Source organism: Elaeis guineensis, chromosome 3 (genome assembly GCF_000442705.2).
Source record: "Elaeis guineensis isolate ETL-2024a chromosome 3, EG11, whole genome shotgun sequence".
Classification (NCBI taxonomy): Eukaryota; Viridiplantae; Streptophyta; class Magnoliopsida; order Arecales; family Arecaceae; genus Elaeis; species Elaeis guineensis.
Window position 1 is genome coordinate 128,689,643 of NC_025995.2, and position 23,056 is coordinate 128,712,698.

The window sequence follows — 23,056 nt, forward strand, 5'->3', positions numbered from 1 at the left end:
AACTGTTGGAGAAGTCCGGAGAGATACCATCTGCGATCGAAAGCTGGAGGAGTCCTGGAAGGATCAATCCTGTTAAGAACTTCGGCTGAAAATATTTTATACCCAACACCATCCAATTGGAGTGGCTCATCCTTGGGCCAAAACGCTTGCAAGTTGAGATACGGTGAGCGAGGCCACAATAATAACACATGGGCTATGCATATTAGAGTTTATCATGTTCAACCAAACACCGTAAATTCAATCAGCTGCACTAACAAGCTGCATATGAGATTAAACCTAAGCACGCCAAACATGTAATTTGCAATGTAAAAAGATTTTAATCATTTGTTACCAAACAAGCTCACCGCTCACTCCCTATTCCAGTAACCGTGGATATGCTCCCGTGTCTAGCGGCATTTGCAAAACTAGCTAGTCTATAAATAAGCTGACTGCAGTTGGCTCACACAAGTGTATACAACACCCTGTAACCCAACTCACTGGAGGAAACAAGTGATGGCACTTCCAGAATTTGATTAGTTCGATCACAGAGTTTCTCATGGTAAACCAAAGCAGACAACGGAGCTTGCTCACCGACTACCGTAATTGGCGTTGTCGCATGTCGAGTTACTTATATTGCTTCCAGTAGAATAGACTAGGAGAAAGAAAGAGCCACTCGGCTACCTTAAATGGTACTAGTTGCAAGCTACATTAACGAGATGAGATTAAAAAGTTCCAGCATGCATATTGGATATAATAGGCAAAAAGGTGTTCTAGTCATAACGTAGGCATGCAAGCAACGAAAGCATACACATATATAATACACCATGATGGATTACACGGCTTGCTTGGTTGCTCAAGATCAACAAGAGGAGGAATATTGGAGGTGAGCGTTAATTAAGAGGAAAGGGAAAGCGAGGCAGCAGCAGGACGGGGGCAGTGGTTGAAGCCATACCAGACGGCGTTGGGGAGAGGGGTGCCGTAGTAGAAGGTGGTGGCCCGGCTGGCGTGGGACTCGTACACCTTAACCCACTCCGGGGTCCAACCGTCCCACCCGTCCCGCCGCAGGTACAGGTAGCAGATCCCGTACCCGCACGGCCCCTGGATCTTGAACGTGTCCGTGGAGCAACGCTCGAACGTCCCCGTCGTCGGATCGTCCAGCCTCGGTGCATACACCTGATCATCAACAAACCACCACCACCGTCATCATAAATATATGCAATTGGATGGATGGATCCAGGGCCAGGCTCACATTAATAGGTTATATAGGTCCCCCCACCCTCTATTTTTTTAACTCTCCACAAGTCTAAACTAAGTCCGAATTGATAATGGATCCACCCTCCGGCTCACCGAGACACCAAGGTCTCTAAAATTCAAATCACACACTCTCCCGTTGCCGTCGAAATTTATCACCATACGAAGGCAAAGAGAGGAGAGGGCCGGTGGCCTAATATTTATTATTAAAAACGTGGCTCTTATTTCTCACCCACCTCCGTTACGATGTTTTATTGCATTGAAAGATATCCAGGTCAGTTCCCATGGGATGTGATCTGCTGGATGTAGCCCAAGCCCAGACCTGTTGACCCAATACGAAAGCAGAAACGCTACCTTCGTAGGCAAACTACATTTTTTTTAATCGTTTTTCGGGAGAAAGGGGGAGGGTAAAAGGCCCCCAAGGTTTTTATCCAGGATATGAAATCCGGTACCAAGAGAAAAAGATTAAAAATGAAAAATTTAAATGAAGCTAGAAAGCCTCTATTCGAGCAATAAGGCATATGCAAAAAAAGAATAGTTGAAGAAGAGAACAAAACTAAAGAAATCCAGCTAGTATTTTCCTTGTTCGTTTAATCCCTCTTTCGATTCGTTGTGATTTAGTCCAAAAACGGCCAGCAATCTCTTGGCGATCGGAGGAATCAAGGAAGCAAAAGAAAGCCATCAAATGATTCATCAAAATATTCAAGAGGAGATGGAAACGGACAAAAACCTCGTTGCGATAGGCGTCGCCGAAAGCAAGGCTGATCATGTCTCTGGTAAATCGGCTGGAGGAGCAACTCGTCTTGATCTTCACCGTGTATGAACACCCCCTCCCCGCTCCCTTTCCCTGAAAAAATAGAAAGAAAGAAACATAAAACAATAAATAATAAATAATGATACAAAAGGAGAAGGGGGACGTTGACGTTAAGGGAAGAAAAAAAAAAAAGGAAAAGACAAGAAAAAGCTCAGTGAACCATATATTTCATCTCTTGGATCGTCTCCAAGGAGCGGAGCTCGTGGGGTCGAGGGTCGACGGGTTCAGCCGCCAAAAGAACGAGAAGGAAGAAGAAGAACGCCACTGAGAGGACGAAGAGAAAAGAGTTGTTGATCGTCACCATCTCCCTCTCTCTCTCTGACTCACCTTCCTCCTCTGCCTTTTTCACCCCAAGTAGAATAATAGAGCCGAGCCCGTAAAGGCGACGACTCAGATGCCATGCGATGCGAGTGGTTAGGTTGGTCCGACGGACACGATAACAAGATGCCACTCCTCTTTCCTTGGATCGTGCACTTCACGACGAGTACCACGTGCATCCATGATCCGTCACGGACTCGAGGACCAAGAGACCTTGCCGGCCATTCCAGCCCACCCCTGGCCACAACCCGTGGGCGATGTTATGCGCCCCACCCCCAGGCAAACACAACTGATATGTTGGCTTCGGACCACAACCACCAAACCCGGTGGTGCCCGCACATGCACAACGCCAAAATGCCCCAACATCTCTGATAGGTGTAGCTGGCAAACAAAAGCTAGGAGCATCATAAAAGACTTCCCCTAATCACCCCGGACAGAAACGAGACGGATTAGCAGCAGCATTCACACTTGACCAATCACCACCTCGACTACCTTCGCAGGACCAGATCAAAATCATTGCCAACTAATCTACGTCGAAACCCCCCAGCTTTCTTCTCAATGCTTCAGCGTCAATTTAACCCAAACCATAATCAATTGCATCAAGCAAGCAAAAACTAATCTCAAGAACAAACCAGGAAGCAAATTCCGATGCCACGATCGACGGTACCTAACTTTTCGCACAGCTTACAGCAACCAACACTGCAAGCCATTCAGCTATACCATGGAAGATAATCATCTTCATCTACACGAGTTATTTTTCCTTCCATATCGACAAGCAATATTTTTTGTTCCATGTTTAACAAATTTATTCAAGAAACATCTGCATGTGACAAGTAGCATGGATTACAGGAGTGAATGAAAAGGAACAAAGAAACCCGATCACTCCTTCCCCATGCAAATCTTCTGTCGAAAGAGAGTTTACAATTGACAAGATCAACAGGAATTTGAGCTTGTTAGGACAATATTAAACGGAGTATCTCTCCCGAATATTTGAATGATTTTTCGGTCTCCTTCAAGCAATGCTTCCTCTCTTCTCTAGACCAGCTCTGGCCAAGGCAAGAAACAGACATCCCCGTGTTAACTACATATATGAATGTTATTCATGACAGCAGTTACAAAAGCCTTTAAAAGGAACTTCAAAAGCAACAGAACAGAAGCATCTAATAGCACAAACTTGCAAGAAGATAAATAAGGTTGTCTTACCGAAGCAACTTGGTTAAGCTTATCTCTCACATTCTGCAACAGTTGGGAAAGATCACTATCCCACTTGTAGAATTCCAGCTCCATGTTGTTCAAGATCTTCTCAGCCACCTAGGGCACAGAGACCAAGTTCATTAAACATGATATAATATATGCAGGCGGCAGCCAATATTTTCAACTTACAGTCCCTCTACAGTTTCTATAGTAAATAAGTCCTCAGTTTGTCCTGTTATCATAAAGGAAAAACATGCAGTCCTACCCAAGGGGCATAGGTATTATATCATGCAGCCATTACTCCAGGATGTCAGTTCTTGCCAGTTTAGACGGCTAATCTGAACACCCCAACGATTTCAAATTCCAGTTTTGGTACCACTAAGACCCAGATCCAACACAGCTGTTTTACATTCCGCTCCCTTAAGGTTGCAAAGAAAGTGAGAGAACCTTTTTTTTTTTTCTCTCTAATGGAAAAAAAAAAGGAAAAAAACAACTGTAAAAATATTTTATATTTTGATTTTCTAAGAAGATCAAGTACAGAGGTTGTTAGACAGGGAACGGTTTCACTTTGATCTTATATAAAAAAAGAACAAGTTCTAGATTTTCTTTACTCAAATTGCTATTTTTTGCAAAGGGAAAACTTTAGGGTGGTAAAGAAAATTTATGCAATTCTTTTCACTTGAATATACTTCTCGAATTTCCTTTGCACTACAAAACACTGGAAAAGATCACCCTCTAGCAAACTTTCTTCTCTCACATTCTTAGCAACCAAACAAAGCACTAACCATGAGCCCTTGCAGTTGCCAATGATAGATGTATGACAATTATTTGTTCAGAAAGAAATCCATATGCCTCATAATAGCAGATAAATTTGAAAATTACTTCTAACCACCTCACAGTGCAGGTACAAATTTAGCAACTTATAACGTAAGACTATTGAGATAAAATGTAAAAAAGTGATATCACATGCTAGTCCTATATTTGACACAATTTGCAAAATAATGATAACATCAAGGGGTTGTTGGATGCCATCAATATTACAATGAGTTTGCCTCCATCAGTTTTTCAGCAAAGAGCAAAAAGTAATTAGACACAACAACCTATAAAAATCACCATATTGTTGAGCATCATTCACTTTGTAACAGCTAAGCTATGAAAAGTATGAAAAGAATCAATTATCTTAACAAAGAGCATGATTAAACTAGCATGGAATGGTAGACCACATTCACCTACCATCAACATCAAGCCTACTAATGAAGTTTGTCACAGCAAGGCTTCAAACCATTACAGACAGCCATGGAAACACTTGGATCTCATATATATCCTGAATTGGCGTCTATGAATATATAAAGATAAAAACAAATGCTAAATCTCTAATGAAGATTCAAGCCTATGATATCCAAAAAAAAATGTAAAGAGAGAAAATATTTCACAAAACCATATCTTTTTATGAAAGACAATTACTTTTACAAACAATTTATATTATTTCCACAATTTCAGAAACAATTACTGTCAAAATTCTAATGTCATCCAAATAGAATTGACAGCTTTCGAGGAATCAAAGCATGCATCCAAGTTTTTAGATTCCATCATCCCTATGACTTCCTCAGATCAAGAGCACCAAGTGCTCTTTATTCAACTTTAAATGGATTGGCAATGATTGAAGCATACTGTTTGAATGATTTTCATTTGTTTTTTCTCAACTTCAGGTGCAATGTTTATATGGCAGGAGTTTTCCAAAAGGTTTCCACCACAATGTGTTCATAATGGAAGTAGTTGCTCATCCTGTGTGTCAAACAGTGTAACAGCTTTGCAGAAACACATGTGCTTATGGATAACCATTCATGTGAAAGTAAGATGCAATGCTGGCCCTGTAAATTATTTACAACTTGAAGAACAGTTCTAGTTTTCGGCTTCTTTGAGAAGGGTTACACATAAATGAGTCAATTAGAAACTTATAATTTCAGAATTCAAGTTGAATATTCTAAGAACCAGTTTAGAACAGCGAGCAAGAAAATGGAAACCTCCTTGTAACTACAATTTTGTAAGCACCCATGCCTGAATTTTGACAAGTTACACCAATTAATCTTGAGGCATCATAACAAAGTACTCAAGTGAAACCCAAATGAAAGCATACCTTTTTGCCAATCATTCGACCACCAGCAGTATGAGCAAAATATACATTGTAGAAGTGGCAGATGAATGCTTGAGGATCTTTTTCTGATAGCTCTTCCAGGTAATGAGCATAAGAGATCCCAGGAGAAGATGGTTCAGGAATGACATGACCCTGCTCCTTGAACCATTCTAAATCCTTCGCCAATTTCTCTGACCTTTCTAATCCTGTATTCCTGAACTCAGCATCTGCAACCAAGAAAATATATCTTGTTCGGATATGAAGTGTATTCAAACTGCGTGATTCAGCTTTGATTACTGTTTCGATCAATCTACTCAACTTACTTCCATGCAGACTGCTCAGATACTAATTGAACAAGCTCCTTACACAGACTTAATCAACAATCAGGGGAATGTTAGCATAAAAAACTACTTTCCCTCATAAAATCAAGCACCATAAATTTTATATTTGACTAGATACTCAAAAAGTCAAATAACTATAAGACAATTGAAAGTTTTAACAACCTCCACCAAGCGACCATCTTCTTCTTTTGTCAATGTACTGTTTCTGAAGTTGCGATAAACAACTTGGAGAAGCACAAATTAAATTACAACTACGGGTCATACATACAGCAGTGCATACTCAAGTTTGGATTGAAAAAGATTCTGAGAAAGAATACTAAATTGAAAATGAAAAAGGCATCATAGAGATAATATCATTTGCATATGAATATATATGCTGGTATGCATACAAATATTATATCACATGTATATAAACAATACAAATGGTAGGATAAGCGGCAAATTATGCTAGTTTACCAGCTGTTGGATCCAAAAAGCAGCAAAGGCCAACTTCAGTAAGTTGAACCCACCCAAACCACTCCATCGTAAGCCATCCAAATTTTGTCTTTTAATCCATTGATGGTGATTGGTATTAATAATTCGAATGACATATTTACTGAACTAGACCACACAGACCTAGCAACAACGAAAGCTACAAAGGAAAACAGCTCAAGAACCAACCCCCAGCCCCCATACCCAAAAAAAGAAAGAAAAAGAAAAGAAAAGAAAAGAAAACCAAACTAACAAAGCTATGGTAAGATTATTCACATCTCAAATTTCATACACAGTAGTTCAGTAATCATCCTAAAGTATGATATATACAATACAACCCAGCCATCATGAGTACAAAACAAAACTCCATGTATTGGGTACATAATTGACTTGTCTCACCTACAACAACACATTGGTAATTGGTTGTGATACAGAGTATTACATGGAGAGTCATGTAATAATAGTAAGATTCAAACTCCCCTTTTTCTGGGAATAAAATGAGATTTCCGGATAAAGTTGTTTCGACAATTGTAATTTGAATTTATTAACATGGTCTAGTATGCGTACTATCGGAAGCAGAAATATAATCCAAAATGATTTTGTGTTTAGCGATGTAAATAAATAACGATTCAATTTGCAAAACTCGTTTCTCATTAATATAACACGAGTCAAACCAGTCCAACTATATGGGGAGAAAAATCATGGCATCTCATCCTTTAGTATCATATTGATGATTGAATTTTCAATCGATCGATCGATCAAAATCCATTCAATCGAGGAGCAACTTACACCAGGGGCAGGAAGCCTTGCGGACGATGGTCTCGAGGGTGTCGTAGACCAGCTTGCTGTCGACGAGGAACCTGAGGTAGCCCTGGAGGGAGGGCTCCCACTTGGCGACCGGGGGGGCGTCGGGCTCCTTCTCCCCTTCCTTGGCCTGGTCCCTGGTGTGCAGCTTCATGGCGACGGCCCGCATCTCCTCCACGAACCCCTTCTCGGAGGAGGAGGAGGACCGCTTCTTCCTGGGCATCTCCGCCGTCCTGGCCGCAAGGACCACGAAAGGGCTCGGGCTCCTCAGCGACAACCCGTCGGGGGCAAGATGGGGGCGAGGGAGGGCCCAGGAATGGAAGATGGGGCTCCGGGGGCGGAGGGAGACGAGGGGCTTGTGGTGGCCCACCCCACCGTGCGACTGGGAGATGGGTAGCGTAGAAGCCATCGGAAGAGAAGAAAAGAAGAAAGCGATGAGACGAGAAACAAGCGTGAAGAACCGGGGAACAAGAAACAGGAACGTAGACGCTAGGTGTAGGTGATGATGGACAGGGAAATGGAAAAATAAAGAAAAGGAGCGAGACTCAAAGTCACAAAGTTATGGACCTCCTCCTCTACAAGCGTGCGGTCGACCAGTTGTTCTTTCTTTTTTTATTTTTTTCCTTAAGTTAATAAAGAAAAAGGAAATTGACGTTTATCAAAGCCTGGGTAGTTGAACTTGGCACATTTTGGACCCTCTGCTGGAACCATTGCTTGATGGTTCAGATCAACATCACGAACGGCCCACGTGTTAGTCTCGAAACGTGTTTTGAGAAATGCTTTACGGTGCACACCGCGTATATCATCCGCGGTGGTTGACTCACGCACGAAATCGAAATACGGCGTTCAAAAAAAAATTTTTTTTTTTTTTCTTCCAGCGGACGGTGCGCCGAGAGGGGAGGGGGGGGGTGTGGGCGCGCGTGGGGTGGCGGCGGCGAAGGGACTAGGCCGGCATCCAATTCAAGGGCGAGCATGGGCAATGAGGGTGCGGCAAGCCACATCACGACACTAAGCCTTATCTGCTATCCTGGGACCCCAAGCATTTTATTTTTTATTTTTTATTTGTTCTTGATATTTATAATGTATTTTATTATCTTTATTTATTGTTGTTAGTTATAATGTATTAAAGATGTCACACACACACACACACACACACTATAGATTTGAGAGATTAACGCCGATTAGATGCTAGCATACCTTACTTGTCAAAATGGTTTAATATTTACTTGGCATATATTATGTTTCTTATTTTGATAAATTTAAGTTTTGCGAATCGTGGAACTAGCGACTTAACGATGGATTCCTGTTGGGCATCGTCTTTTATTGAGGTTTCATGTGACTTACCTTCATGGGAGAAATCTGAAAAGGATAGTTATAGGAACTGAAAAGGTGGAATCCTTGCTCAAATTACCAAGGTCCGGAAAACCGATAGTTCTCACAGTTGCCGAATTAGAGGAACTGGGATCTTGGGCTTGGAGCGTAATTCCTGAGGAAGCGAACGAATCATCACATACACCTTTAGCACCGGGAGCACACAAAGTGACCATAAACCATTTCTACTCTTGGGAATCACTACCATTACATCATCTATATCCTGGAACAAGATTCGTTTACCCACACTGATTTAGCATTCAGAATTAAACCTTATCCCCATGGTCGCACCCGTCTGCCAGGTAATCAGTGCATTCTCGAAAATATGCACCGATAATTCTCTTTCAGAATTAATAAATATAAAACATATGGAAAATATAAACTCCTCATATTGACGAAGGGGCTCTTCCTAACCAACTTTGCCTGCATCCATCATCACTGATAAAATTTCAAACTTCCGAGCATTACACAACTACCAGAAACAATACATTACAAGGTGGAAGATATATAGCACTTCTTTTTTCGCTTCTTGTGCGTGCCTGCAATGGCGCAAGTGCCTATGAATGTAATATACACAAAGATGGTGGCTAGAACATCACTTTTGTTCATTTAGCCCCTTATTATACCACCTGCATATTCTTCACAGCTGGAATACGCAAGCACAGGTTAAATTATTTTAGAGATCTTTCTACGTTCGGTTGAACTTGGAACAAATCTTCCTGATCTCCCCCTGGGCACCCGTCTTGACCCCAATACTGCTCATTTTGATCATAGCCTTGGGGAATTCATAGTCAAATCTCAGGCCCAGCAAGCCTCGTATGGTCCCTGCATACTTGCTGACGATGTCTCGAGTTGTGGCATCACCCCAAAGCCTCTGGTCTGACTCCAACACTCCATTTCCATCACACACATTCTTGAAGTAGCTAACATCGAACTCTGTCATGCTATCTTTGTCGAGGGCAACCCACTTGGAAGCATCGCCGTTCCGGACGCATGAGGCTTGGAGCTGTCCCAAGAAGGCCTGGCTGATGGTCGGATCAGCATTGCCCGTCGCTGTGAAGTTGTAGAGGCGATACCGGAAGAACAAGCAATCAGTTTGGCCAATGGTGTGACCTCCTTATAACACAACCCAAGGAAAAAAAATTGTAGGGTTATTTTACATCCAAGCACAAAAATCTCAGTCAAAAGAACATATATAATATACACGCTCGCACATCTCAATGCAGGCAATTCTAACTGACAGATTTTACAACATCATGACGGCTTTCAATGGTTTCAGGCCCCACTGATACACTACAAACACAAGCAACTGAATATTAAGTAGCAGTGTCATATGCATTGCGACTTTCATGAAGTCACTAGTCACTACATAATGGAATCAAGTGGCCATCAGGAAGCATTAAGGCATTCTTAAAGACGGTAATAGTAATTGTTGCCCCTGCTATTTGTTAGCCATATAATTATAAATTAAAAGTAAGATGAATTGGTCGATTCAGTATCATGCTTTAATGTTATCAGATACAAGTATGTATATCCATAAAAGAGATCAAGATTTATTTAACAGTTGTATGTCATTAAGACGTTAAGAGATGCTGTGATGGTAGACTAATGCGGTATTTGTTGTTCTAGCATTTTATTTGCCTCGGCATTCCTTACTCTACAATTGGACTGTACAGGGTGATGGGCGTGCAAGAGAATCAGAGAAAGAATTGGGAGTACCAACTAGCGTCACCAGATGGTGATCTGTCAAGCCTTTGTCTGAAAACTTTTGCCACTGAACAGCTACAGAATCAGCAGGGGATGGCAAGCTCGTCGCCTCCGATGCTGATGAAACCCTACCATCTCTTCTTCCCAGCGGCACAGACCAACTCGGTCCGCCAGTCTACAAAGAAACCACCATGTCAGTGACCTCCTAGTTAGGAGCAGGGCATGCACGGATTTAGCCACAGCAAATATCTGCAGCTGAGCCAGTAATTGATCCGAGTTGGACTGTCTTTTAAGTTTCAAGTTCTTACCAGATCAACAGCATCACGAGCAGCCAATGCCAGTATATCAGCACAGGAGATAATTCCAGAGCATGTGGCCTCCAACTGGGTCTTGGCATCATCCACAACTTCAAAACCCCTGAGCCCAAAGTTCTGCAATGCACTCCTCTCTGCAGAAGCTCCCAAAATCAAAACCGATCCATCACAACCCTACAAAGCAAAGACATGAGCATGGATCACCAACATATTGTGTACCTACCTACACCAAATGATTAATCCCCACCCCATATTAGACGAGGCCACTATAAACTTAAAAGGTCTTCAGACTCTTCTTCTAATCAGAAGCACCTGCCCTCAATGAAAGTAATCTGAAGAAAAAAATAAAATAAAAATCATTTTTTGACCATGCCCTTGCCTGCATGCTCAAGTAAGGAACTGAAGGTTTTAATGTTCCAGGCTAGCATAGAGGCAATTGGCAACCTCAGCAGCGTCGCCTTGGTGAATAGAAGCAGCTCAACAAGATGAAAGGAACAGTGAAGATGAAGTGAAACCTGAACAAAACAATCATGGAAATGAAGCCTCAGCAAACCAGGGGCAATAGTAGAGTCTCTGTTGAAGTATTTCTCAACAGTGGACCTCACGATGTCCTCAGCCTTGGACAAGTAGAGAAGTAGAACCCCATCTTCAAACCTCCTTGGGCTTGGACCGACAACCCCATGAACAACATCTGTAGAAATATCCAAAGCAAGGCAGCCATTTCAGTGCTAATATGCTAAGGATTTGTATAAACCCAGGTAATGCTCTTTTGATACCAATATCCCTTGAGATCAATGTTCGTATAGAGGCATTCCAGTTGATTTTCCACCCGCTCTTTCCTTCATCTTTCCCTCTGCTGGGGATAGTGGAGCACAACACTGTCTTTGACTTGGGCGCCAGCGTAAGTGAAGCATCTCTCTTTTTCTAACTCCTTCAATATCTTGATAATGTATCACTGCGAGGCATTGTGTGGAACATTGTGTGGTGGAGTTGCTTGAAGTTTATAGTGCTTTCATATTGTGAATGGTGCAACTTTATTCCAAACCACGTTATAGTCTCCAAAGAGTCTAAGACCCAAGGGCACTTCCACATTGCTTTTTTATTTAACACTATGCATCAAGTTGATTGCCTTGTCCCACACCCCATCAGAATAACTGTACTTCTAAATCTTTTGGTAGGTGTTTAGGTTCCATGTCTCAATTGGTACATTAAAAATGCAAACAGAATATCGTATAATGCATTATGGGGTATACTAAGAGCACACTTGCAATACTATTTTATTAAGTTCTCAATTTCACTAGGAACATTAACTGGGCGGTAGTTATTCTTTCTTCTCACAGAAACAAGAATTTCAGTAGGAACATTAAATCAGCCACTACACCCCACTCCTGGCCTCCACTCTAACACACACACACACACATAGAGTATTTATTTAGAAAAAGAAAATAGAAACACTAGCATGGAGGAATGCATGCAAATACACCTCCATACACACATGTTTGTCGATATGCATATGCACAACAAAGATATTATCATCTCACTCAGGCATCTCAATCCCCTGTTAAATCTAAAAGGAGGATAGATAAACAGGAGAGTTCTTTTTGCCTTAAGAACCAGCAAGAAGATTTACTAAGATGGCATCAGAAAAGATGAGTTGCCATCAGTCTCTTGTTAATGAGCAGAAACACTTAAATCATTTCGTGGTCCAAAACAGTATCCAACAGTCATCACAAACAAACATCTAAGAGCTATCTGGTGGGCCTACTGGAGCCTTTAACTATTTTAGCAATGTGGAAACAAAGAAAATTGCAACCTATGAATATCTCGAAGGAATAGACATCAACAATTGATATAGAGTTTGATCTGAGCACATGGTGGTAAGTGTTAGGTCCTACAAGCTTCTTGCACTGCTTATGAAAAAGGTGTGGGAACACACAGAGATAGTGGGATGATACTTTCACAAGTGCACCACAATCTAGCATGCATGCACGTCCCCTTCGGTCTTTTTGCGTTAGGAAATTGTCCAAGTATGCACATGATGCTGATGGTGCAATAACTAAATTAGCAACCTGACAAGGAATGATATGGGGAGATCAATAGGAGAAAAAGGAATATCTTGCAGAGGTTGCTGCCCTAGAATCCAGAGAGAGAAACTTCTATGACTTGAATATGGTGCTTGAAGAACTCCTAGCTGGTGAAATAAGCACCAAAAGTCAGCTTTCTGCCTAACAAAGCAGAACAAGAGGTTAAGGTTATTTCTTACAGAGTAGCAGCAGTTTTATCTCAACGTAGCCTTGAAGGAGACCGGCCGTCAATCCAGTTGATCAAGTTCCACTTTTTACGAATACCGCATCCTGTGCATCTTTCAGAGTCAGAAAGGTAAATAATGTTATGAACCACCACAAAAATTACCAACTATGGGCATAGAAGTCACAAGCATTCATTTGAATTACTTCATGAGCGTTTACGATAAGAGGAGCGGAAGTGGGTTAGAAACATCAAATTGTAAAGATTTCCAGGCAACTGACTAGTAAAGTAGGATACATGTCATTTGATTATGGTAGAACGTATGAAGCCTGCCTTGCCTTGCTTCCAAGTTGTCCTCAAATACAGGTCCGGCATATGACCCTCAATGCAATAAGATTTGGAACATGTTCCATGTGCATAAGTGGAATACTACAAGGTTCTAGATCCTGCTCACTACCAAGGCAGGTAAGTTCTGTAAAGCAAAATTCAAGGTCATTCTGAAGACTCTCGAATGGATTTAAAATTTCATCTAAAATAAATCAGGGGAATATTGGAATAGGGCCATAACTTTACGAAGTATGGGAACATCTTTAGTTGTCTGTTATAAGATCACGGAAGATATTTCATTACCTTAACACATGCAGCTTAGTGAACTCTTATGAAATGATGTTTTCCAAACAAATTTTGAGAGTCCAGGATTGACCTAATCTACCATCTTTGGAGGGGCAATATCACATATGAATGAAAAATGAAAAAAAAAAAAAAAAAAAGGTACCAAAGCTAAACCACAGAATGGAATAAGCCTTTAATAGATCTGATCGACGATGTCTTACATTGGCTTGTAATAGGTCATAGAAAGATGGAGAGTTCAACAATAAAGATCAGCATGCTTTTGAGTGCGCAAAGTTCAAAAGTGCAGGAATATGATCGAACACTTTAAGCATAGCTAGCAAAACCCTAAAGTAAAGCCTGATGAGAAATCGTTACAGAGTTGGTAGCGGGTCAGCTTTGCCTCGATCTAGTGCTGGTTTCGCACATCGATCGGTGGGGGGCATCTGATTTTGTTGATCGGTCTACTTACGCTAGTGAATTGCATCCATCTGTTATAGATGATTCCTATTGTAGTCATATTCTGGATGTGATGAGAATATTGAACCTAACAAATAGGAGAAGAAAATAATGGATGAAACTACTAATTGGAAACCTTAAAGTCTCGATTTCTTGGATTTTTCGATCAAAGGAACCTATGTAGACAAAGACGCAAGATCTTCATCCACATGCCTCCAACGATCTGAAGATCTGATTCAATCGTCTCTACGAATTGGGTGGATTGACCGATTTATCCAGCCGTCACTCCCGAAACCTAATAATCTTTCAGAAAAAGTAAGGAAAAACGAAAACGTGAAAGTGAAACCCTAGATAAAAAAATAAGGGCAACGACGGACCGGAAACTAGGCTAATCGGAAAAATTTACTTCCTAATAATCTTTAGAGACCATTTCTCGATGACAGCCCATCTATAGCTGGTCCTATGATATGAAGGATAGTTAATAAAACAATCTAAGCGATGTGGGACTATGGTACAGAAGATGAACCGATCATTGATTAACGTTCTAGTCTCTACAATGGAATTAGGCGCTGAGTTCAGCTTCGGTTATACCCAATTGTCTCGGTCAGAATTACATATCGACTATCAACGAAGGAAAACTCAAAAAGCAGCAGAGCACGAACAGAAATTGATTCGGGAAGGCACTAAATGAAGCTCAACCAACTTGGGAGGCAAGAATGTGAATGTTTTTCCAGCAACAAACTATCACTCATGGGCTTCAAATAAAAATAAAAAGAATAAGAAGAAAGTTGTTATTGCAACAGGCAGCCAAAGAGAACCAAATGCTTACAAGATGGCCATTGTGATGCCACTAAAAGAATATAGCCCTAGAAAAGAGCAGACTCTGGACTCTGGACTCTGGACTAGATAACGACCCAGGGAAAATAAGGGGAGAAACAAAAGAAAGCACCCAGAAAACAGAGAGGGGGAGAAGAAATTAAATTCTAATTTCAGATTGTTATGATAATAATAATAACAACAAATAGAAAACGCTACCTCCTCGCCCTCCATTACTCCATGGGATCAGGAAGATGAAGAGAGAGAAGAAAGCTTTTACCTTGCTTCATTGGGGTAGGGGATCGGTCTTGTCGAGGCAGATGATGCTGCTCGTCTCGTCTCAGGCCTAGGGATGGACGGACGGACCTGGCCACGGTTGAGATCCCAAGGAGAAAAGAAAGACCGAGCATGCCGTTGCCGTTACAATGTAAAGGTCAGAGGCACGGTGATCACACGATCAAAATTTTAATGTTTGCCTTGGCCCCTGCTGGCTCATAGCTAATTGGAGGAACATATAGCCACTGGATATTACAAATTTTCCGTGTAAGACTGAAGATAGACCGCACTGGATTGAGTCATATTTTTACCCAAATTTAATTTAAAAATATTTTAAAATTTAAGATCCAAACCCCAGCTCAAATCTTATCCAAACCCAACCGAGACCGTCCAAAATCGAACTCGAGCTTGAGCCCAACCCCATGACTCTCCTCCCCCTGTTCTCCCCTTGTTTACTCCGCCCAAACCCCATATCTCCTCCTATTCTCCGATCACGCACTCTCTTCTAGTCTTCCTCTTCTCCCTCTACAATGAGTATCCAACTCGGCGTCATCATCATCGATGCCTGTCTTGCTGGCTTCGCTGCCACAATCCATCTCGTCATCGCTTCTATCGTTGCAGCAACCCACCTCGTCTACCACATCTATCACTTCCATCACATCGCCGACCTCTTCTGCCACCCCCTCTATGCTCACAACTTCCATTGCACCACCGACTCCTTTCGCCATGCCCTCACCTTCCTCCCCAACCCCATCGACTTCCTTCCTAACAAGCTCTTTGTTGGCCTCGCTTGCCTCCTAGCAGCCTTCCTTCCGAACTCCATCCTCTCTGCCTAGGTTTTTCCCTTGCCATCATGGATTGTGCTGGAATGGTAACTATAGAAGAAGATGAAATGATATTTGAACTGAATATTCGGACTTTGATCGGGCCCAAATTTAGACTCGAGCTCGGACGGGGTCAAAAATATGTCCGAATCCGACTCGAAAGATAAATAGATCCCGACTCGAAAGATAAATAAATCCTCTATTTAGGCCTAAACCCGGTTTGAATAGGTACGGACTTAGCTAAGGCCGACCCTGCCCAAACCCAATTTCAACTCTAATTTCCATGCACATTTTCTTGCTGAACCTAAAATTTCATATGAATCATGAATTAGACCAATATAGATATAAAAAAATATTGAATTAGAGATTGGACTAAACATATATCTGTAACCATCCAAAACTATATTCTCTCTCCATCGAATTCAAACCAGCTCACTCCAAAAACCTTAAACTGAAAATATAAACCTAGCATAGGCTTTTCTTTTTTCTAGTTGTACCAATCCAAATCCATAAATTTGATGAAATTTTGGACCTGAACATCCAAACAGACAGTTATAGGTCGAGACAGCAAGGAGTCCAAAGGATATCACTGCATTGATCTGGATCTTCCAACTCCATGAAAACGCAAGGATGGCTTACCCTGTTCATTCACAAAAGATAAACGGAAAGGTCCAAATCGTATGCTCTAACAGGGCATAAGAAACTAACGTAAAAACAGAGCGGAGTCGTTCATGGACATGCCAACGAACAGCACGTGTTATGACGTGAAAAAACTAATCAAACATCAGCGGCAAAACACAAAGAAGTCAGGGGAATGACAAGTCATAAAACTATTCTCAGATTCTGCCACGTGCATATGGATTTCTGACATTTTACATCTGTTAGAAATCTTGCATCTAATACAGGTAACCACATAAGCAGAAAAATCGAGAAAAGAAGAGAGAGAGAGAAGGGAGATCATGGTCCCATCTCCGGTCAAAACCGAAGCAAGAATTACTGAAGCTAACGATCCAGGAACAGAGTTTACGATCATTTCGCCACTTGTTCAACCACAGGGATCTCATTCCACCTCTCCTCCTGCCCGCTGCTCTGCAATGGTGGCAACGAGAAAACGCTGACGGTGGAACTCCCGCTTCTGATCTCTTTCAACGCGCGCAATGCTGCGACAGTGCTCTTCATGTACAAGCTCTCCATGTATTCTATCTCTTCCAACTCTGGAATCCCCACTCTGACCAAAGATGAACCCGGTTTCGATGGCTTCTCCTCTCCACCACCTTCTCCCTCCCCGTCGTCCTCCACCGACACCGAGGGTTGTTCATTCTTAGGGAAGAGGCTGTCAAGCATGGACTCACACTCCTTCACCAACTTGTACAGCAGATCGGTGGTGAAGAATGGCTGCTGGAGCACCTTCTGGATGAAGGGTAGCCGGATGAGAGCCCCTGTCCTCTTGTCATACTTCTTTAGTATTTTCACCAGCCCTGCTCAAATGTCAGAACCAACAACGTCAGCCTCCCAACTGTTAACTAATTGCCGGAGTTGGCCGGGGATAAACAAGTTTCCACGGTTGCCAAGCAAAGTATCATGTGGTAAAAGATAAAATTCTCACTTGTGTCTCGCTTACTAGAAAGAGAGAGAGAAACGTCAAAGCGGGCACTATAAACTCTAAGAGGTTATTTATTTTTGTCGTTTAACAGCCCATTCAGCCGTCTAGATTTGGCGGCTTTGGGTGGGAAATAGCAAGATACAAGTCCGGTAGTCATCCGTGCAAATTGAGGTACTAGTTTTCCCACTTTTTTACCCTAAAGGGCATAAAAGTTATGAGATTCGGAGAACCCTAATGTTTGCTACAGAATTCTCAAATGAAAAAGAATAAAGAATAAATGCAGCACATATTTTAAGAATTGAAGAAAACATAATGTAATATTCGACCATTTTATGAAATATCAAATGGAGAAACTATCAATTTAAGATTGCCAAATTGATCCATCGATGAGTTTGAACATGACTGAAATTTGAGATTGCATAAATTCTACAAGAATCAAATATAACTAGGAAGGAAAATGAGAGAAGGTAGCTTCCTCAAAGATGCCAGTTGCAGGTTTCTGTTAAGGAAAATGGAGAATGGTACCTTTGGTTTATGCTTCGAAGCACCTCAAAAATGCCAGTTGCAGGTTTCAATTGTTTGGCTGCCTTTTCAGATGCTGGCCTTTCCTTTAATCATTACATTTTTCCTATATATTCTGTGCCAGGCTTCCGTTTACTTTCATTATTATATATCGCATTTAAAAGCATGCCTATACATCTTTCAGTTCCTTTGTGGATATCTGCTCCTCTATACACTGCAGGACTGCTTGTTGGTTTCAAATATTTGTGGGCTTCACTTTCAACATGTGTTCCTCTGGTGGCTTCCTCTGGCTAAGGCATTAACAACAAGGCTCTATCATCTTCAACAGCAACCCCACCATTTCAAGCGCATCTGCATACATTTCCATATACTCATGAAGTGGTCAGAATTTGCATCCCAGGTGATACTCAATACAGAAGGAAGTAAACCGTTCTTTCTTTGCCTCAATAGTTCCAAGAGATTGGCTTGCATTCTCTGGTCCCCATCTTTAAGATGCCTATGGTGTTCATCATTATCGGTTGCAGTTCTCCCAACTTGTCTGTGTTGGTTTATGTCCCATTTAATGTGCCTCCCTACACATATGGAACTATATTGTCTTACCGATGCTTGGGCTCTATCTCATACTTCTACTTATATGTGCAGCATGCTGTGCCACTCCCTGTACCATTTGCTGTATCATGTCATCTGGCCTACTTGGCCTATGTATCAATTCTCTGCTGGTTCACTATATCTTCTAACTCCTGCTGCTGCTTATCTTTGCTGCCATGCTTCTACATTCTATATTCTGGTGGCAGTTTATATAATCTCTTACTATCGTGTGACAGAGATCCTGTTTGGTGATTGCCTGTTTTGTTGCTGCTGCAAGGTTAAATGCCACTCTGGTTTTCTGTGGCACAAAAGTCTATGCTTCATATTTCAACAGCCACTAATGCTTACTTATATCCGATGGGTCAACCTGTTATACAATTGCTATGGGATCAGTTTATCTTTTCCTCGTCCTTGGAGGCATTATCTTCCAACTGGTTGCGAACTTCTTCAATGGTTACTTGGCCTTTATATTTGGGATCAACAGAACTTCTGATCACTATCTGATCTTCTTAAGAAATTCTTCTTCTATGTATTATCCTTTGTATATTATCCTTTTTTGTGCATTTCATCACCTTCTAGGTGCACTATATGTATCTTATTCTCTTAGCTGTTCTTGTATATGTGAACTAAATCTGCAAGCACTCTTCTACTTTGTTGGTAATAAAGTTGTTTTTACCAAAAAAAATATTATTAAATTAAGCTCGAAAAATACAGATTTAAGCTACACCTGATACAGTTTCTAATTGACACTCAAACAGGTGAAAAATTACAGGCATGTTCATACTCGTTACTTTCATCATTCCACATTAGAACTACCTCATACCAGTGAGGTCTTCCATATCCAGCATATTAGCAACATCTGAAAACCTTTCAGTCAATTTTAATGAAGTTCAACATGAAGGACACCTTTTTCACATATATGCTAGTCATTTAGGAAAAAATGCCTTCTATATGCTGCTTCATCTTGGTAAGCGTAAAAATGCATGAGCTCTTTTTTCTCAAAAAAAATATACAGCTGCACTTGGACACAGCAACTGATGCTTTAATTTGTGGCATGGCGTGATTAGTGCGTTTCTGGCCTTTTGGAATAAAGCACGTTTTCAACATAGAAATAGACAAAGCATCCTCTTTTGATAATTGGATATGTGATGCACTGCTAATGATCCTATTCCAAAGCTTTAGACTACAAATAGAAAGAAAAATAGGCTGGTTGCTAATTTTTAAATTCTAGATCATTGACCTAGAGATTAAAAGGCCACAGGTGCTAATCATTACATTCAAGAAAAATTGAACCAGCTACAAGCTCTATTACATTCCGCCACCCTCAATCAAAACTCAGATCAGCTGATGTGAAAATTGGAAAACAAAAAGGTCTTCTCCATTTCATCCTTCCACCAATTTCTGAATACTGGGGGTATCAAATGCAGATTTGCCAGCTCACTGGCCCTCTTAAGATCAGATTTTTTTTGTGACTATGTAGGAAAAATAATCTAAATACTAGAGATAATCTTGGGGAAAAGATGAGTATATATTTAGGTGGATTTGTTTTTTGCAATCATCCTTCTGAAACTGTGGATCACATATTCAGAAGTCTATTTGCATATCAACTGGAGTTCTTCATCCGCAATCAACTTTCGAAGACCTGTGCTTGGATTGGAGGTGCAAATGCTTCTCCAAATCAACCCAACCCATTATTCTTATGCTATTTTGTATCAATAATCTGGATTTTATTAGAAGGAAAGAAACGAAAGAAGCTTCCTTAACAAACTAGGCTCAATTCAATCAATAGCAGCAAAAGGTCTTGTACTATTCAATGATTGGTCAGTCTTGTGCAATCAGAACCACCTTCTAGATTTTTCAAAAGTATGGAATAAGTTATAGGTCTTGTACTAAGACCATGTCTCATGGGATCGTGTACCTCCAGCTACAGCTTCACTTTACATACCAATCTGATGTGGTCTGAATCTCCCCATCTGTTTAATCAAGCTTGAGCTATAATACAGTAACAAGATACTTCATATAACAAAGTCGCATAGCTAATGTGTAATCTTTCTATTGCCCCCAACCCCCTGCCCCCTGGCCAAAAAGAAAAAAAGAAAGAATAGCCTATACCATGTTAAGTCGCAGGCTATTGATCTGCAAAGACAAGGCTACACAGTAGATTACGTAACATTTTCATAAAATTTAGGTGATCCTTCCTAGTATGAAAGTTCATCAAGATTTGACAGGTTAACTTATGACTTGCATCCTGTCTGACATGCGACAGCTCAACTCCTCTGCTGTCCAAGTACAACAACCATCAAGTCTACAAACAATTCACAATTTAAATTCATAAATTATGATTTAAAAATTAAGTTACTAAGAAATGACTGCATGGCAGTGTCTTTTGCATGTTATCACACCACTAATCTAACTAGGTCACTCTGGTGTCAAGCAATAAGCCATTGATGTGGTTTAGGTCCACTCAGAAGGGAAAAAATAATAAATTTTATGCCTGTATGTTAGTGCCTATGAAACTTTATGTTGCAACAACAATAGCACGATCATGTAGCCAAACTAACCTTTATCATTACGTATCAAATACATCGCAACATACAACAATAAAATATTAGGTAATTCTTATAAATCTTTTTTTTTTCTTTATATATATATATATATATATATATATATATATATATATATATATATATATATATAAAGGAGCGCATCATAATTAGATTAGCTTGTTTTACAACTTAATTGAGGAGGGAGGAGGTGTGAGATGCATGATTGGTGTGGCGATTGTAACAAGCTTTATCGACGAAAAATGGATGAAAAATAAAAAGGTTGACAGGAAAACGGGGACTTCGTACCAGTGTAGTTGAGGGCGCTGTAGTTCTCTAGGAGGACCATCTCTCCGTGGAAATCCACGATCTCCTTCCTCACTTCCATTAGCTCCTCCTCGGACCCCGCTCGAGCTACTCGGTCCTGCAGCTCCTGCAACGCCGCAGCACTACCACGCCATTAGCTACACTGCGAGTTTTTTTTTTCCCTCTAATGAAGCCTAGACTGTGGTTAACGACAAATAACGATACAAAGCCGGCAGCCCACACCATCAATGAACTGACACGTTCAATACGCGTGTCAATACATACAGGAACTGAACTGAGAGAAGCGGACCCCACCGACCACATGCCACGTGAGAAGGAAGGAAGGAGAACAAAAGCCAAGCCAAAAGACAAACGGAAAGAAACAGGCCATGCCGTTTAAGGAGACGGCAGACGGCCGCGTCACGTCTGCCAGCTGGCAGGCACAGAGGAAACCTCGTAGCCCATTTCTTTCTTTGGAATATTCCCCGCGACGCACGCAAGTTAGCAGAATTTTAACAAAAACAGGAAAAAAAATTGATGAAAAAGAAGAACGGTGATGGTGGACGATAAATAGGAGAAGGGGAGGGGAAGAAAAACAAGAGAAAATTCGATGATAAGAAAGTGGTAGGTGTGGGGGTAGCGATGGTTTGATCTCTCGCCTCCGTCGTTTAAAACTTAAAAGATCCAAAAACGGCTTTCTTTTTTTCATCCTTCCTTTCAAGATGGATAGATTTATTTACTTATTTGTTTATTTCGAAAGAAGAAAAGAAAGAAAGAAAAAGAGGAGAGAGGAGGAGGAGGAGGAAGACCTTCTGGCGGATGATGTACTCCTCCTCCTTCTCGACGAAGAAGGCGTTAAATTTCTCGAGCTCGGCTTCCAAAAGCGTCAAGAAACCCTCCTCCTCCGGCGTGATCGCCACCTCCGAGCTCCCATCATCATTGGCCGGCCTGGGCCTCTTGGCCGGCCGATCCCCGCCGCCGATTAACTTGAGGCGCTTCTTGAGCTCCTTATAGGACAAGAATTTGTCCCTCCACTCCGGCAACGTCTCCTCGATCTGGTTGCTGAGGCTCTTCCCAAACTTCATCTCCAGAAAAAGTCGATGTGACGGCCTACCGGAAGATACAGATAGGAAACGATGGATAGATTTGGGATGGGATGGGATGGAACGGGGAGGAGGAGCAGAGTAGGTGATATGATGATGGGGAGGGGAAGGGGAAAGGGAGCGGAGAATATTCGAGTAGAGGAGAGAGAATATTCGGGGGAGGGAGAGGGGGAGAGGATATTTGGGTTTTTAATTCCCTTTCTCGGGGCATTTCCATAATTCCATCCATCCGGACCGCCACACCTCCAGCTCGGGTGCGCCACGTGCATCTACGTAAGCCGTGAAGAAATTATTGTGTAGACTTGGCCTCCAATAAACAGACTGAGCTAATAAAAAAATAACACAGCAGCCACTATAGAATTTTTTTTCATTGCCTTAGCTTTTAATTATTTATTATAAAATAAGTCAATCTAACAAGTTTGCCAAGCCGAGACTCCTACCTCGACTTGGCTCATCGCTTAT

General features: G+C 41.4%; 4 protein-coding genes across 5 annotated transcripts; all 4 read right to left on the reverse strand.

The window, feature by feature from the left end:
- Positions 1 to 696: 696 nt before the first annotated feature.
- LOC105040159 (embryo-specific protein ATS3B) lies at positions 697 to 2,902 on the reverse strand. The gene is made up of 3 exons (XM_010916562.4): positions 2,205 to 2,902; positions 1,961 to 2,077; positions 697 to 1,152 (listed from the first exon to the last, which is right to left on the reverse strand). Exons 1-3 carry the CDS (start codon positions 2,346 to 2,348, stop codon positions 874 to 876), a joined length of 540 nt encoding a protein of 179 aa, XP_010914864.1. The 5' UTR covers positions 2,349 to 2,902; the 3' UTR covers positions 697 to 873.
- Positions 2,903 to 3,130: 228 nt separating this feature from the next.
- LOC105040158 (heme oxygenase 1, chloroplastic) lies at positions 3,131 to 7,857 on the reverse strand. 2 transcript variants are annotated; one of them, XM_029263075.2, is made up of 4 exons: positions 7,292 to 7,857; positions 5,694 to 5,917; positions 3,566 to 3,673; positions 3,131 to 3,443 (listed from the first exon to the last, which is right to left on the reverse strand). In XM_029263075.2, the coding sequence occupies exons 1-4, from the start codon at positions 7,713 to 7,715 to the stop codon at positions 3,375 to 3,377; spliced, it is 825 nt and encodes a 274-aa protein (XP_029118908.1). In that variant the 5' UTR covers positions 7,716 to 7,857; the 3' UTR covers positions 3,131 to 3,374. The 2 variants fall into 2 exon arrangements, with proteins under 2 accessions (XP_029118908.1, XP_010914863.1); XM_010916561.4 differs by having other exon boundaries at positions 3,131 to 3,408; positions 7,292 to 7,853.
- Positions 7,858 to 9,116: 1,259 nt separating this feature from the next.
- LOC105040157 (peroxidase 25-like) lies at positions 9,117 to 12,955 on the reverse strand. Its single transcript, XM_029263074.2, is given in 5 exon segments — positions 9,117 to 9,793; positions 10,397 to 10,559; positions 10,693 to 10,872; positions 11,214 to 11,317; positions 11,320 to 12,955. Coding segments are annotated over 5 exon segments (975 nt in total). The 5' UTR covers positions 11,420 to 12,955; the 3' UTR covers positions 9,117 to 9,365.
- Positions 12,956 to 16,735: 3,780 nt separating this feature from the next.
- LOC105040156 (SPX domain-containing protein 1) lies at positions 16,736 to 22,751 on the reverse strand. Its single transcript, XM_010916559.4, has 3 exons — positions 22,301 to 22,751; positions 21,495 to 21,618; positions 16,736 to 17,407 (listed from the first exon to the last, which is right to left on the reverse strand). Exons 1-3 carry the CDS (start codon positions 22,574 to 22,576, stop codon positions 16,959 to 16,961), a joined length of 849 nt encoding a protein of 282 aa, XP_010914861.1. The 5' UTR covers positions 22,577 to 22,751; the 3' UTR covers positions 16,736 to 16,958.
- Between the last annotated feature and the right edge of the window lie 305 nt (positions 22,752 to 23,056).

Bases quoted from the DNA above. Each gene is read 5' to 3' on its own strand.
- LOC105040159 (XM_010916562.4), bottom strand. From the start codon at position 2,348: ATGGTGACGATCAACAACTCTTTTCTCTTCGTCCTCTCAGTGGCGTTC. The intron at 2,078-2,204 runs GTTCACTGAGCT...CTATTTTTTCAG, and splicing joins TCCAAGAGATGAAATATATG to GGAAAGGGAGCGGGGAGGGG. The intron at 1,153-1,960 runs GTTTTTGTCCGT...GTTGATGATCAG, and splicing joins GCGACGCCTATCGCAACGAG to GTGTATGCACCGAGGCTGGA.
- LOC105040156 (XM_010916559.4), bottom strand. From the start codon at position 22,576: ATGAAGTTTGGGAAGAGCCTCAGCAACCAGATCGAGGAGACGTTGCCG. The intron at 21,619-22,300 runs GTCTTCCTCCTC...GCGGCGTTGCAG, and splicing joins AGTACATCATCCGCCAGAAG to GAGCTGCAGGACCGAGTAGC. The intron at 17,408-21,494 runs GTACGAAGTCCC...ACATTTGAGCAG, and splicing joins CAGCGCCCTCAACTACACTG to GGCTGGTGAAAATACTAAAG.
- LOC105040158 (XM_010916561.4), bottom strand. From the start codon at position 7,715: ATGGCTTCTACGCTACCCATCTCCCAGTCGCACGGTGGGGTGGGCCAC. The intron at 5,918-7,291 runs GTAAGTTGCTCC...TCTTGGTTGCAG, and splicing joins CAAGGCTTCCTGCCCCTGGT to ATGCTGAGTTCAGGAATACA. The intron at 3,409-3,565 runs GTAAGACAACCT...TGCCTTGGCCAG, and splicing joins AGCTTAACCAAGTTGCTTCG to AGCTGGTCTAGAGAAGAGAG.